The following is a 16,939-nucleotide window of genomic DNA, read 5'->3' on the forward strand; positions in this document are numbered from 1 at the left end:
GCAAGTTAATTGTCTTGTTAATTGTCCTCACTATTGGAAGTTTCTCCTTAATTTCAGGTTGCTTCTCTCTTTGGTTAGTTTCCAACCATAGGTTTTTTTGTCCTGCCCTTTGGTGCTTTGTAAAAAAATTTGATCCCCTCTTCTTTGTGGCAGCCCCTCAAATCCCAGAATACTGCTATCATGTCACCCCTAATTCTTCTTTTTTAGACTAGCCAAACCCAAATCCTGTAGCTGTTCTTCATATGTTTTAGTCTCCAGGCCTTTGATCATCTTAGTTGCTCTTCTCTGAACTTTTTCCAAAGTCTCAACATCTTTTTTGCAGTATGGTGACCAAAATTGGTTGCAGTATTCCAAATGTGGTCTTAACTAGGGTTTTATAAAGTGGTACTAATACTTTATGTGATCTTGATCCCATTTCTCTGTTTATACCTACTAGAATTGTATTAGATTTTTTGGTGACAGCTGCACACTGCTGGCTCATATTCAAGTGGTCATCCACTAGGACTCCAAACTCCCTCTCACAGTTACAGTTTTTGAGCCAGATCTCACCTAATCTGTACTTATACCTTTGATTTTTCCTGCCTAAATTTAAAAGTTTGCTTTTCTCTACATTAAAATTCATGTTGTTGGATAGGGCCCATTGTTCAAGTTTGTCAATATCTTTTTGGATCCTGAGCTTGTCTTCAGTGGTGTTGGTTATTCCTGCCAGTTTAGTATCATCTGCAAATTTGATGAGTTCCCCTTCTATTCCCTCATCTAAGTCATGTATGACTCCACATCTTTCTTAGTCTTCAAAACCATAAATAGATTAATTTTTCCTATTTCAGCAAATATGTAAGGTTTTCAGTCTTTGATTCAGAGTATTGATTGTCTTTCTTCCGTGGTTTCCATACTTGTTCGGCTTTGAATCCCTTCTGTATGGTAGATGGGTAGTTTCTGCATGCTGCTGGCTGACTGGCTCTGCAGACTCTTGCTAGATGTCCTTTACAGTTGCAACGCTGACAGATGGCATCCTTAAATCTGCAATTTGCTCTTGCATGGTTCCCACCAGAACCGCCCTGCATCCATTTTCGTTGGTTTTTTTGTTAACCTTGAGTCTGCAGACATCTTCCTCATCATCTGTTGACTCTTCCAGCTCAGTGTGATCTTGCCAGGCTGCGCTGTTGCGGTGCGTGTTGTTTGAGCTTTTTTTTTTTAATTACCACCATTGCTTTGATTGACATCTCGGTGTCTTGGGCTTCCTCTATTGCCATTTTCAGAGTGAGATTGGGTTTCACGAGTAGTCACCATTGTAGTTGTAAATCTTTCACCCCACAAACGAATCTGTCCAGTAATATGTCTTCGAGGTCCCTAAATTCACAGTGCATAGCAGCTTTTCTCAGGGCTGTGATATAATCATTTATTGATTCAGTGTCATTTTGATTCCGGCGGTGAAATTCATGTCATGTGACGATCTTCAAGGTTGTGAGTGCATAGTGAGTCCTGAGTGCATTTGGTATTGTATCCCACATCACCATCTGCACAGCTGTGGGAGCAACCAGAGTTTTGGCCATGTCAAAAATTTCTGAGCCACAGTAACTCAAGAACAGGACTTTCTTTCTATTGTCCGAGGGTGCTTCAGCTCATTGGCTTCCAGGAAACAGTCAAATTGGATTAGATAAGAGTTCCAATGTTCGACAGCTGGGTTGAACGGTATTGGTGGAGCGTGCGTGGCCATCTTGCCAATATGCAAAGGCTATTTTTGTTCTGAGAATCGTTTCGGTTGCTCCACTGTTCCTCTGTATTTCAATCAGCTCTTTTTGTGTCTTCTTTCTAAGATCCCACCTTCATCGCCAGTGTTGTATTGTGGGTTAAAAGAAGGCTCGGATCCAGGATAACAAAAGCAACTTCTTAATTCAAGTAACAGCAACAACCAGCAAAAGTTCCGTCTGACAGTTCTCCTTTTATAGGAGCTGTCTAACAGGCCAACCAATCAGCTCTTAGTATTTTCCCGCTTAATGGCGGACCAGAGGGAAAACTTTCCTTCTAACAGAACACATTTTTGTTGTTTGTTCTCTGCATGGCCAGATAAGTCTTGCTATTTCTGCAAGTTCTGAAATTTTCGCAATCCATTTCTCCATCGTGGGAATCTCATTTTTCATCCATTGTTTGGCCCACCCACTTCAGTGATTCAGAGAGAGCCACAGAAGAGTATTTGGGAAGTATGCATCCCTGATGTAATGTATGTGGATGCCCACAGTCACTCTTTCCCAACCATTACTGTTGCAGAAGTAGGCTTCTACACTGGCTAAGGTTTGAACTAGCTCCATTCTAACTGAATGATTGAAAAAATAACCTGGTGTTTTTCCATCATCTGGTGTTTTCATTTCAGGTGTCATGTTTATTTCCTATATCCTGCTCCCATATTTGACTTCAAATTAATTGTTCTCGTGTTGGATTTCAGCAACTGCACATACAGATGAGAAAGAAGCTCTTATGTCTGAGCTGAAAATCATGAGTCATTTGGGTCACCATGAAAATATTGTCAATCTTCTAGGAGCATGTACCCATGGAGGTAATTAGTCTTCTCATCATTTCCTTTCTGGTTCACAGAAATATTGTTTCCTTTCTTTTCTGTCATTGGTTGAATCATAGGTTTCCAAATGAAGATGATAATCACTACTTGAATAAATATTTGTTTGAAAATATCAAATCTCCATCAAACTATGCCACCAATGGTTTAATTCCAGAACTTAAAACATATAGCAGAGCGGAAACTGTGCTCAGCTTAAGAGATCCTTTATTTTCATATCCTCCTTTAGAGCTGTCTGAGTTGAATGAATAAGACAGATTAAAAAATAATTCCATCTTCACATCTTGAAGTTGCTATGGTAGAGAACAGGGGTGGGATTCAAATTTCTTAACAACGGGTTCTGTGGGCATGGCCTAATTTGTGGGTGGCTTGGTGGTCATGTGACTGGGTGGGCATGGCTTGCTGACTGGGTGTGGCTTGGTGGTCATGTGACTGGGGTGGGCATGGCTAGGTGGCCATGTGACTGGCAAACCAAATATAAGTGGTTCTCGCTTAATGGCCAGTTGCTTAGCAAATGTTCTAATTATGACTCACCTCCCCAGAACTACTTGACCTGTTTTTGGTGTTTTGACAGCAATGCATACACACACACACACACACACATGCACACGCACACGCACTTATGACCAGTTACAACATCCCACACACTCTTGTGACTGAGGTTTTTTGCCAGTTTCCAACAATTCCTTCTGGTTTCTGATTAAAAATGCCCATTGGGGAAAACTGACTTGTTTACCAACCAGTGTTTGCTTAATGACCACAAGGTTCATTCAATGACCATAGTCTGCAACCTTAAACACTCAAAGAGCCATTTTTCTATTTTCTTTGAAACAGGTATCTCTCTCTGTATGTCTCGCTCTCATCTCTTTCTCTCTCTTTCATCTCCCTCTTTCTTTCTGATTATGTGTGTGTGTGTGTGTGTGTGTGTGTGTGCAGCATGTGTATATGTGTGTTATGTATGTGTATGGATATGTATACATATTTCACTATTAATGTGTGCCAATGTAGTTACAGTAAAAAAATGACAATAAAAGTTATATTTTCCTATCTTCCTTCTTTCCTTCCCAACCCCATTCCTCCCCATACCCTATTTTGTGTTGGCTTCCCAGCCAAGTATTTACCAAGTCTGATCCTGTTTAGCTTTCTAAAATCAGCCTACTGAAATAAATACCAAACTAAACTGCCCAATAATTTACCTACTATCACTATCTTGCACCTGATTTCAATGTAAACAGCCAATCTGCAGTATTACTAAATTTTGCTAGGCATCTGCTTCATGTTATTTTTCTCTTCCTTGATAATCTAGTCTTAGCTGGGAAAAACAGTCACTGGCGAGAGCAGCTCAGTGCAGAGAAAAGTCGTATGGTTTTTTTTCCACAAGCAGCCTTGTCTCCTCCTCCTCATTTGTGAAGTTTAAAGGTGCTGCAAGAGGCTGCTCGCTGAGAGAGGAATATGGGGAGATGCATGACTTTTCTCCATGCCGTGAGGGTTGCGCTCTCTCTCTCTTGACTCCACTCTTGGCGCAGAGAAAAGTCGGTGGGAGCAGCAGTTGAGGGTTGGTCACCCATCCTGGTGCTCACGCTCACCATACCTTTGCGGGGTGGGGGATGCATTGGCAGGGAGGCGGCAATGGCCACAAGGAAGGCAATGGCGATTCCAGTGGCATCAGAACTTCCGGAACCAGCTCTTCCCGATGGCCATCCATGCAGCCGCACACATGGTGCATCAGAGCTTCCAGGCTCTGCTCCCCGCAACCACCGTCAGCTGTCCTGGACTTGATCAAGGGGTGACTTGCAGACATGAGCCTCTCCACATGTTCCTTCCTGCTGCTCTTGATGGGAGAGCAAGGGAGTTTTTCCTGGCATAGTGAAATGCTTGCAAGTCCCCCTCCCATTGGAAACTGCTCCTGAGCAGCAGAGAGAAGCAGGATTCAACCTGGCTGGTTCTCTGCTGCCCAGGAGCCTCTTCCAATGGGAAGGGGACTTAAAGCATTTCACTGTGCCGGGAAACTCTCTTGCTCTCCCAGCTAGAGCAGCAGGTGAGAGAAGCAGCTGCTAACCTGGCTGGAGCCTACACGAGCCTCTCCACATGTTCCCCATGATGGAAGGCAAGTGATGGGGGAAAGGTGACCAGCAGTGGTGGCAAAAGGCAAGTGGTGGGGGGAAGGCAACTGTCAGTGGCAGATAAGTGACCCGGGCTTGCAGAGCCTCACTCACCCAGGGAGATCAGTTCAGGCAGGGATGCAGTGGAAGGCAGGCAGCAATGGCTGGCCTGGCGGGTGCACAAAAGCAGGCTGAAGGCAGGCTGAAGGACTGACTGGGCAGGTAGTGGAGAAGCAGCGAAGAGGGGCAGGGCCAGACAGAGGTCCGATTTACTGATTCTCCGAAGTACAGTGAATCATAACAATCAGTTCTACCAAACCGGTCCGAACCAGTAGAATCCCACCCTGGTTGAGAACTACTAGTCTAGTGGATCCTAGATAAACAGTAGAAATAGATGACCCATAGGTCATTCTAACTTTGTGATTCTTTCATTAGGTACCACTTCACTGATCAATGCTGCTATGTAGCAGAAAACCTATTGTACTTTCAAGTAATGTTTCTTTTCTGTTTTCTAGGCCCTGTCCTTGTAATTACTGAATATTGTCCCTTTGGGGACTTGCTGAACTTCCTGAGAGAAAAAGCTGAGCATCTCATAATCGAGGGTTTAACCTTGGAATATACTTTTGATAGCATGATGGCTGATTACAAAAATATCTACCTTGGAAAAAAGTATGTCCAAAGAAGGTAATAAGTTAGTCATTAGTGGTGTAAAAGTGCATTAACAGTTTGTTGATACAGCTGGTGCTAAATGACAGCACATCTATTAAGTGTGCAAACAATTGCCCAGAGTCACTTTGGAGAGTGACATCATGGATGGCCTATACATTTAATTAATTATTAAAATAGTAAACAATTATTCTATTGCAATCTCCAGTAGGGACTCCAATTTCTATTTTAAGACAGATATGGGTAATCTGAAATTCTACACCCACATGTCAAACCCAAATCTCCTCTTTTTTTTTAGATACAGGAGATCATTCCAGCCATAACTGACAAAAATCACCTACGCAGATCCCCAACATTTTAAGTCAAGAAAGACACAGAAATTCTAGCCTAAACTTGACTATGTATAATTCTGAAATATTCCTTTATTTACTCCAGGGAAGAGGGAGAAAGTCCTGCTTGTCCCTGTGTGTGAACCAGGTCTATTCAGTTCTTCAGGAGACCTATTAGAATTAAACCAAAGCTTATTGACTATTTGTGGGACAGATATGCTCTTAAAACTGATAGAAACTATTAATTATTTTTTTCCTCTTTTGATTTCTTTCATTCAGTGATAGTGGATTTGGATGCCAAAGTGTCGACAGTTATTTGGAAATGAAATCGGTCATAGCATCAATGCCTACGCCAGCACAAGGTAATACTCAAAGATCACGGCCAAGAGAAATGGAAAGATACACCAAAAAGGGATATATCTGTTCTAGAAATTTAACAACATTAGTAATCTTTTGACTAAATTGCTGTTTGCTTATTTCTATGCATTTCTCTCATTGGAGAACTCAGTGCAACCTGGCCTTCTTATCTTCATAATGGTTATGTTAGGTAGGCTTAACTGGCTGAGAGTTGATTCTTTGCCAGGATGTGTTGCAGGAGTTTGCCTTTGGAGAAAGGCAAACTTGATATGCAAGGATGATAATTATGTCCTCAGTTTCCACTTTTTGGATTAGTATCAAGATTGTGGGAGTTGGACAGCCAGAAACATGTTTATTTGCTGTTCTGGCACTCACCACTTCATTGTTACCTGGACACTGTATCTGAATAGTTCCGTTTCTGTGTGGTGGTGTCTCTCTTGCAAGGAATCTTTTTAAAGATCTTTTAGTCTGTTTATCCAACTTTCCATTCCTTTCTTTAAACTTCCTGTTTCTTCCCTTACTATCACAATATATTATTTTCCAACCTTTTTAAAATTGTTGTTTAATCATGTATCAATTGAACTAATTTTTACTTACTCATTCTCCCGTATTGATACTTCCTGCAAATATTTTTAAATTAGCATCTGTCTAAACCAGGGGTGTCAAACTCAAGGCCCGGGGGCCAGATCTGGCCCACAGGGTACTTAGAACTGGTCTGCAGGGCTGGCCTGGAAATAGTGAAGGATCGGCCTGCGGTGCTTCTGCCAGCAAAAACAGGCTCCGGAGCTCCATTTTGGGCTGCCACGGCTTCCTGCAACCCTCTGCCAGTGAAAATGGAGCCATGTAGGAGGCTGTGGCAGCCAAAAATGGAGCTTGGGAGCCATTTTCACTGGCAGAGTGCTCAGACCGCCAGAGGCGCCCCGACTGGTGAGCTGGCCACATTCACCCTGGCCACACCCACTCTACCCCGAGGTCAAACACAACCCTGATGTGGCCCTCAATGAAATCGAGTTTGACATCCCTGATCTAAACTGTAAATACCATAGGTCTGTGCATCTAGATTCTCCTTTTCCTCCTTTTTCCCCCCACTTTTGCCTTACAAGCAGTGTTCCTTCACAGCGGAAGATTTTTATAGAACTGCTCCTGCTGGTGGCTCATTCATTGTGGTTTTTGGCAAAGGATCCTTATTAGCAGAATGGCAAGCACTGGATAAATATATGCCATCTGGAGAACTCTAAAGCATTACATTTGTCTTTCAAACCATGCCAGTTTGGTTCTTCTCTGTTTGGAACATTAAAAACAGTCCCCTATTCTGAATGATTTACTTGTGGAAAGTTTTCAGGCCAGCCAACTCAGTGTGATCCAGGAAAAAGGGAACTTTTCATCTCTGGGGTGATTGGGACGTTTAAGACATAGCTACTACCTATAATTGCAGTCCTTAAAAATCCCCAGTGATGCATATGGACACATAATAAATAATATGTGCATACTATATATAACAATAATATAGCAGATATAGATGTTAAAGGACTATTGCCATAGATAAATCTCTTTGATCTCTTTGTTGTAATGTTCTTACAACAGCTATACTTAAATTCCTCAAATACAGACATGACACAGATTTCAATGTGTGCAGGGTCTGTATCAGATCATTGCTTTCATAGAATCATGTCCAGATCTGGCTTTTCATGATCCTTCTGTATGCTGGGAGACAGAGCGTGGGGTATTTTATTACTTCCCTTTTATTTTTATTTTGTAATATTTATAGATCACACAATTCAGTCAGTCTTTGCTTGGTTCCTCAAGTTTCTCATAGGATCGGCTTGTTTCATGCCGTATTAACTTTAATGAGAGATTTTCTTAAAGGGGCTGCAACTTTTTTTTTCAAACTTATGCAGAAAACAATTTTTAAAAAATGACAAGTTGCTTTAATGAAAGCAGTTCACACAAAATTGAAAGTGTCTTTTTTCAAATTATTTTTGAAGCATGTATAACCTGACCATTTTCAGCCAGAAGTCATTTTGCATGTAAATAATTGTCCATGAATTGCATCTTTACCCCTTCCAGCTTCATCATTTATATTCTTTAATCATCATCCGTTAAAGTGAATTTCACAATTAAAGCTGTTTGGGTATATATTTTCTGGTCACAAATCCTTTCCAAATACAAAGCAGTTCCAATAAAGGAGAATATTTGTAGCTCAGAGTTGAAATGAGGGGTCTTTGGTGCTCTCTCTGAGCTTGGTTGTTTTCTTACAGTCATTTCATTACCCATCTAGATCAGTGCTAGCAAGCTCAGAGAACACCAAAGATCCCTCATAAAGTAGTTCTTTATATGTAAAGTCGATAGATAAGAAAATCAATATATAGGTAGAGCAATTATGGATGAGCAAAGAGAACAGAACCATTAAATCTCCTTCTGCTCAGCAATTTTCAGTTCATTCTTGCAAATACCAATAGCACTTAAACTTATATACCACTTCACAGTGCTTTTACAGCCCTCTCTAAGAGTGATTTACAGAGTCAGTGTATTTGCATATCTAGGGTCTCATTTTACCAACCTCGGAAGGATGGAAGGCAACCTTGAGCCTGGTGAGATTCGAACTGCCAAATTGCAGGTAGCCAGCAATCAGCAGAAGTAGCCTGCAGTACTGCACTCTAACCACTGCGCCACCACAGCTACCAAAAATCAGTTCCATTAGTTTCTTGGGAGTTACTTATATTTAATCTCTAGGTAGTAAGGCCTTTGTTATCATGGGTGATTTCAGATTCAGAGAGTTCACTTCGCTTGAGAATTATACTTTTTGACCCTTCTTATCTTAATGTCTTACTGCTAAGCGGCCTCTTTGCAACTATCGTTACCTATCCTTCAAACGCATACCTTCAGTGATCTCTGTGAACTTTCTCCCAATCCAGGAACAAGTTTGGTATCAGCTGAAGGAAAAAAAAACCTACGTTCTCTTGATCTCTTTGACTTGCTGCAGTTCTCCAACCAAGTGGCCCAGGGAATGACTTTCCTGGCTTCAAAAAACGTGAGGACATTCTGACAATGTACATCATCATCATCACCATCATCCTAAAAGGAGTTCAGGCCCAAGCTTGATTTCCTGTATTATCTTCCTACCAGGAAGGAATTTCGTTGTTATTACACACAATAATATACAGGTAGTCCTCAACTTAGAACAGTTCGTTTAGTGACTGTTCAAAATTACAGTGGCACTGCAAAAAGTGACTCATGACCATTTTTCACAGTTATGACCATTGCAACATCCCCATAGTAACATGACTTACATTCAGATGCTTGGCAACTGGTTCATATTTATGATGGTTGCAGTGTCCCAGCATCAGGTAATCATATTTTGCAATCTTCTGACAATCAGTCAATGGGGGAAGCCAGATTCACTTAACAACCATGTTACTAATTTAACAACTGCAGCGATTCTACCGTGTTTCTCATATAATAAGGCCAGGTCTTTTTTTTTTTTTTTGAGCCCCGAAAAAATGGCTAGGCCGTCTTTTCAGGGGTGACTTAATTTTCCCCCCCTTTGCATCTTTGGGCGGGCGGGCAGCGATGGCTTGGATGTTGACCTCGGCATTGGTGGGGCACTTCGTATCGGGGTCAACGCAGGCAGCACCATATCCGGGTGTGCAACAAAAGTACTTCCTAACGGCAGCCCCCCCCGCCCACCATTCCCCCCCCATTTCGCATGTTTTAATATAGGCCTTAATTTGGGGGGGAGGAGCTTAATTTCATTTCATGCCTATAAAACATGCTGGGACTTCCTATTGGGGGAGGCCATATTGTTGGAGAAACAGGGTACTTAACAAATATGGCAAGAAAAGTCATAAAATGAAGCAAAACTGACATAGCAACATCAATTCTGGGCTCAATTGTGGTCGTATGTTGAGGACTACCTGGACAATCAGTTCATAGTGCTGTGATTCCTGAGATGATCCATGTATAATTTAAGAATTTGTTCTTAGAGGGTATACTACTTGGAAGTATTCTTTTGGATTCTGTCTTTAATCACACACAATTCTGTGTGGCTTTTGAGAACAATAGCAGCTGTGTGAGAGTGAATATATAGTCCTGTTAAAGATAATGTGAACAGTGTGTTCTTGCTTTTCTAACCAACATAAAAAGAAGCAGATTGATTGATTGATTGATTGATTGATTGATTGATTGATTGATAAAATTTATATGGTTGCCATTTAGGATACAAACTTTGGGCATCCATTTGAATATGTGTTTGCTTAGCTGCTGTAGGAAGCAAGGAGTAATCTGACATAAACGTTAGCTTTAGCAACCCCTGTCCTTTCCAATGGTAGCAACTGAAAGTAACAGTTGATGATTTTTGATCCTGTCTTATAAATCCTATTGACAAGAACACTCTCTTTGGTTCTTTATTGCAGCAGAGCTGTCCATAGAAATTATATTCAACAGGAAATTCAGTGGCTGAGACACAGATTCTATAAAATAATAGGTCTTTCCATCTCTTCCTGTTATGTCCCGCCTTCTAAAATAAACAGTTAAGGCTGAAAGCAGCAGTCCTTGTAAAGAAAGGCAGCAAACAGGAATTTTCACAGATAGCTCCAATAAGTAAAAGTTCCAACGAACTAAATCCAAGACTCAACAAGATTCTTCAGATCAAATTCCTTCACAAAATAATTCCAATAAGTAGAAGTTCCAACGAATTAAATCCAAATCCCAACAAGATATTTCAGATCAAAATCCTCCAAACTGTGCTCTTCAGTTCTCTCTTGCAAATAGACACTTTGTTCCGGACAAAGTGCAAAGTCATATCTCTCCCTTTATAGAGTAACTAATTAGTCTAATTGCTGGTCTGCTCTCCTACTGTAACCTCGTTGGTTCCTCCTTGTCAGGAGACGTCTTGTCCTGACATCTACCCAGCAATCATCCAAATTATCATCTTCTTCACCTGAAGATAACATTTGTTCCTCATTATCACCCGTTCCCGGCTGACCACCTAATTGAAGGGTGGAGGAGTTTGAAGGTTCAAGCCGACCTTGCAAATCAAATGCATTCATCTCCTCCTCATCGTTAGAACTTGCTGATTCATATAAGTCCTCCTCGCTGGAGCTGTCATTCAAAAAACCTGTAGCAGATGCCGGAATCACAACACTATCCCTCACCGCAGGGCCCTTCCCCCGGGTCTGGCGATCCGGATGCGGTTTCGAAGGGAAGCGTGCATGAAAGTCTCGAAGCAGATCCGAAGCATGAAGTGTAGACGCATCCGTCCAGGAACAAACCTCCGAGTCATCTACCCTCCTCCTGACCAAATACTGGAAGCGACCTTTGAGCCAACGGGAATCAAGGACGTCGACCACCGTATCGTCAACAGCAGGCTCCTCAGAAGGCAATGATAATGGACCCGGTTCAGCAGAATCACGTAATCGACAAACAGAAGAATCAGGAATCAAAAGAGATCGATGAAAGACGGGTGAATACGCATGGATCGTGGCAAAGTGAGGCGGTATGCCACGGGATTAATAACTGCCTCAATCGGGAACGGACCAATAAACCGATGATCAAGTTTTCTAATAGGGCGATCGACCTTCAGATGTTTTGTAGATAGCCACACTTTATCACCCACAACTAACGGAGGTGTATCTCGACGGGACCGATCTGCAAACCGCTTATAATCTTCTTTTGCCTTGTTCAATTGTTGTATCAGTAGACGGCGAACTGCGTGTAGTTCTTCCAAAAACTCTCGGGTCTCAGGAACCGGGGAATCCATCATAGTTAATGGGAAGAAACGCGGATGATAACCCATATTTGCAAAAAATGGCGTGACACGGGTGGAGGTATGCTGCGAGTTGTTAAACGCGAATTCTGCTAACGGGAGGTATTTCACCCAATCGTTTTGTCGCAAATTAACAAAACATCTCAAATATTGAGTAAGAATCCCAATCACCTTCTCCGTCCCGCCATCAGTTTCCGGATGGTGCGCTGACGCTAAACATACTTTCACTTGCAAAGCCGCCATTAACTGTTTCCAAAATTCTGCCGTAAACTGGACCCCACGATCAGAAACCACTCTATCAGGCAGTCCATGTAGACGGAAGATATGTTGCAAAAATAACTGAGCCGTAGTGCGGGACGATGGTAATTTCCGACAGGGAATGAAATGGGCCATTTTAGTCAACATATCCACTACCACAAGCACTGTTGTGAACCCCGATGAAGACGGTAAATGTGTCAGAAAGTCCATAGAGATCGCTCCCCATGGTCTACTTGGAGTCGGCAAGGGTTGCAAAAGTCCAGGAGGTGCACCGGATGCTGCTTTCGCTTGCCTACATTGAACGCAAGAAGCGACGTAAGAAGACACATCATGACGAACTCGAGGCCACCAAAAGTCCGAGTGACCAAATGCAAGGTCTTGTGTAATCCAAAATGACCAGCGGCTGGGTTATCATGACATTGTGTCATGATGAGAGCCCTCAACGGTCTGGTAGGCACATATAATAAACCCCGATATCGAAGCAGATCGTCTTCAAAAGACCATGGAGAAGTTGGGCCAATGTCCTCCCGTCTCTGCTGCGTCCACACATCCAAACGTTGCGCCTCTCGTAGTTGGGCCCGTAAATCTACCGGTTCCTGCAGTACGGCTAGAGATTCCGGTGGTAACACTGTCCGTAGAAGGAAGAGGATCTTCAGCATAAGTATACTCCGGTTTCCGAGATAATGCATCCGCCCTCCGGTTCTGACCACTTGGAACGTAAGTAACCGAGAAATTAAATCTGGCAAAAAATAACGACCAACGAATCTGCCTTTGATTCAATTTCCTAGCCGTGGTCAAATGTTCCAGGTTCCTATGATCTGTCCGAACCTCCACCTTGTGTCGAGCTCCTCCAAATGATGTCTCCAAGTCTCAAAAGCAACCTTAATAGCTAACAACTCTTTTTCCCAAATGGTATAGTTGCGTTCGAAGCTGTAAGCTTCCTAGAATAATAAGCGCAAGGAAACAAAAGAGCGCCATCCTCCGAAGCTTGTAACAGCACTGCTCCGATAGCGACATTAGAAGCATCTGTCTCGACCACAAATGGGCGATCCGGATCAGGATGCTTCAATATGGGTTCAGTTATAAATGCTTTTTCAAAGTGTCAAAAGCCTGTTGTTGTGGAGGCCCCACACAAATGGAACCTTCTTACAAAGAAGCTGGGTTATGGGATCCATTATCTTCGCAAAACCTGGAATGAAAGTCCGATAATAGTTGGCAAATCCTAAAAGTCGTTGCACATCTTTAACCCGACGAGGAGCTTCCCAACTACACAACGCCTCAACCTTTTTGGGGTCCATAGCAATGCCCACAGGAGAAATAATGTGTCCCAAGAATTCGATAGACGACTGAAAAAGAAACATTTTTCTAATTTAGCATAAAGTTTATGTTCCCGAAGACGCTGAAGCACTTGACGCACCTGCTGAAGATGTTGCTCTTTAGATTTTGAATAAATCAAAATGTCGTCCAAATATATGACAACAAACTTATCCAGCATGTCTCGAAAGATATCGTTCATTAAATGTTGAAATACAGCAGGAGCGTTGGTCAAACCAAATGGCATAACGGTGTACTCGAAATGACCATAACGAGTGCCAAAAGCCGTCTTCCACTCGTCTCCCTTACGCATCCGAACCAAATTGTAAGCTCCACGTAAGTCAAGTTTCGTGAAAATAGTAGCTTCCCGTAACCGCTCCAACAATTCGGAGATGAGCGGTAAAGGATAGCTATTTCTCACAGTGATAGCATTTAAGCGTCTATAGTCACAACAAAGACGAAGTTCTCCCGACTTCTTCTTGACAAAGAGAACGGGTGCTGAAAGAGGGGATGACGAAGGTCGAATAAATCCCCGAGCTAGATTTTTATTCAAAATTCTCGAAGTGCAACTAGTTCAGGCTCAGACAAAGAATACAACCTCCCCTTTGGTAATGGAGCGTCCGGTATCAAATCCACGGGACAGTCATAAACACGATGTGGTGGTAATTGATCTGCCTCCTGTTCACTGAAAACATCGGGGAAATCCGACAGCTCTGAAGGAATCGAGGCAGCAGAAGCGACAATATGTTGGCCTGCGCAGACATGTCTCAGGTGGTCCACACATTGCAAGCTTGGAAAAGAAACAGCGTTCTGCGCCCAAGCCACCAACGGATTGTGTAGACGCAGCCAGGATACTCCGAGCACCAAAGGAAGATGGAGGTTCGAAGTGATATAAAACTTATCGCCTCCTCGTGATCCCCAATACGCATACGCAGTGGTTGGGTGGCAAAGCGAATAGGTCCCGACTTGAGTTCGCGCCCATCTACGGTTTCCACCTGCATGGGGGGATTCACAGGCACTAAAGGAACTTTGAAATGTTTTACGAAATCATAATCCATAAAGCTAGTCGTAGCCCCTGAATCCACCAGTGCCACGGCAGGGATTCCCTCCTTCCGAGATTGCAAGAATATGCGAGTGTCCAAAAGTAAATGTCGAGGAGGGCCAGAATTAACTTCAGCAATTTGAGATGAAAGTGAATACTGTGCCCGACCTAGGGTTTCCCTGAGGTCGGGCCTACCCGTTTCCCGACGGACCAGCAATGGGTTTTGATACAGGTCCACGAGTCCCCTTCCGAGTGCAGGAATTTGCAAAATGTCCCGAACCCCCGCAATAAAGGCACAAACCTTCCTGAAATCTTCTCGATCGTTCCTGAACTGTTAAACGAGGGCGGAGTGCGCCTATCTCCATCGGCTCCTCTGCTGGAATTCTGGATTGGAAAACCCTCATAGACGGGGTGCGTGAACGAGGAAACACAGGTGGCTCTGCAACGGTCCGTTTACACCCACGATGTTGTAGGCGAGCTTCAATACGTAAGCATTGAGTAATCAATGTGTCCAAAGTTGAAGCACGCTCTGCATGAATTAGTTCATCCTTGATAATGTCGGACAAACCCTCTTGGAATGCTGCCATGTGAGCTGGTTCATTCCAGGTGGAGTCCATACACAACAAGCGAAATTCTGCAACGTATTCTTGCAATGAGTGTTTACCTTGAATAATATCCCTCAATTTTCTGTCCACAGTTTGAGATTTAATTGGATTCTCAAACATAACGTTCATCTGTTGAATAAACCCTGGAAATCGTCCAGTAATGGACTATCTTGTACTAATAAGGAGTAGCCCATTTGGCAGCCTGCCCGGTTAACAAACTAATAATAAAGCCAATTTTAACTCGATCGGTTGGAAAATCCTCCGGCCTCACAGAAAAATACAATTGGCACTGACCCAAAAATGTTGAAAACATGTCCATTTGCCCAGAAAATTTATCTGGCATAGCTATCGGAATTTTTCTCACAGGGGTGCAGGGGAACTCCAGCTGCAGCTGAAACAGTTTGAGAATTGGCAACGAACGATAATAATTGTGTTACCTGATTTTGAAGGGATACGTTGCTCTGGAGTAATTGATTTATTTGCATCTGTTGCTGCTCCACTAATTGTTGCATTTGAGTTGAATCCATCGTTGCAAAGATGGTCTGTTAGGTCCGGAACAAAAATGTTATGTCCCACCTTCTAAAATAAACAGTTAAGGCTGAAAGCAGCAGTCCTTGTAAAGAAAGGCAGCAAACAGGAATTTTCACAGATAGCTCCAATAAGTAAAAGTTCCAACGAACTAAATCCAAGACTCAACAAGATTCTTCAGATCAAATTCCTTCACAAAATAATTCCAATAAGTAGAAGTTCCAACGAATTAAATCCAAATCCCAACAAGATATTTCAGATCAAAATCCTCCAAACTGTGCTCTTCAGTTCTCTCTTGCAAATAGACACTTTGTTCCGGACAAAGTGCAAAGTCATATCTCTCCCTTTATAGAGTAACTAATTAGTCTAATTGCTGGTCTGCTCTCCTACTGTAACCTCGTTGGTTCCTCCTTGTCAGGAGACGTCTTGTCCTGACATCTACCCAGCAATCATCCAAATTATCATCTTCTTCACCTGAAGATAACATTTGTTCCTCATTATCACCCGTTCCCGGCTGACCACCTAATTGAAGGGTGGAGGAGTTTGAAGGTTCAAGCCGACCTTGCAAATCAAATGCATTCATCTCCTCCTCATTGTTAGAACTTGCTGATTCATATAAGTCCTCCTCGCTGGAGCTGTCATTCAAAAAACCTGTAGCAGATGCCGGAATCACAACATCTTCCTATACAGAGTTTGTACAAGTGTTGTGTGGCTAAGTGGGGCACTGCCTATGTGATACCCTAATAGCTTTGTCAACCTTTAGATAATGGATGCACTGAGATAGGAAAAACTGCAAAGTGACATTTATAAGAAAGGAAAGAACAACCAGGTGTATTTGCGTTATTTTGACCTTTGAATGTCCACTTACATTTCAAAAGAAAAAGACAACGGGAGGGTTCACAAAAGTAACTTTGGATTGGTCAATTCAAATAGTTGAATTAGCCAATCACATCCACATCTTTTGTGGATATATTGGCACAATCAGTAAGTAGATATTTTTGCACAAGGTGTCCTAAATGGCACTTTGTCTCCATCTGTTTTTCTTCTGTAAATTTTCAGGATTACTATAGCTTGGAGGAGGCATTTAAGGCCATAATAAAGTTCTATCCTTCCTTGTTACTCTAGATTGCATTAATTCCATTGACCTAGACCACATAAAAAATGTTTGCAAATGCCAGGCTGAAGACTTTTGACTGCCCTTGCACTGGCCAAACTGGACTAACTGTGCCTTGCTACTAATCAAGTTATAGAATCAATAAATTGAAATGAAGAGCCTGTGGGTGCTGCCTTAGGCCTGAAAGCTCATCTGAGTGAGCCTGGGCCAATCAGTCCCTCTGTTTGCCCAACTCACCTCAATGGGTTGTTGTTGCAGGGAAAATAGGAGGAGGAAGGAGTGTTGGAT

General features: G+C 42.5%; 1 protein-coding gene across 1 annotated transcript in view; it reads left to right on the forward strand.

Annotated features, from left to right (window-relative positions):
• CSF1R (colony stimulating factor 1 receptor) overlaps positions 1–16,939 on the forward strand; it is a 55,033-nt gene that overhangs the window by 30,784 nt on the left and 7,310 nt on the right. Inside the window, exons 13-16 of the mRNA XM_087955184.1 lie at positions 2,444–2,554; positions 5,190–5,358; positions 5,949–6,031; positions 8,942–9,057. Of these exons, the coding sequence (XP_087811310.1) occupies positions 2,444–2,554; positions 5,190–5,358; positions 5,949–6,031; positions 8,942–9,057 (479 nt within the window). The remainder of the gene's footprint in view (positions 1–2,443; positions 2,555–5,189; positions 5,359–5,948; positions 6,032–8,941; positions 9,058–16,939) is intronic.

The sequence above is a fragment of the Notechis scutatus genome, chromosome 2 (assembly GCF_049901735.1).
Source record: "Notechis scutatus isolate UNSWTSFEM ecotype Mainland chromosome 2, rNotScu1.2, whole genome shotgun sequence".
In the NCBI taxonomy this organism is placed as follows: Eukaryota; Metazoa; Chordata; class Lepidosauria; order Squamata; family Elapidae; genus Notechis; species Notechis scutatus.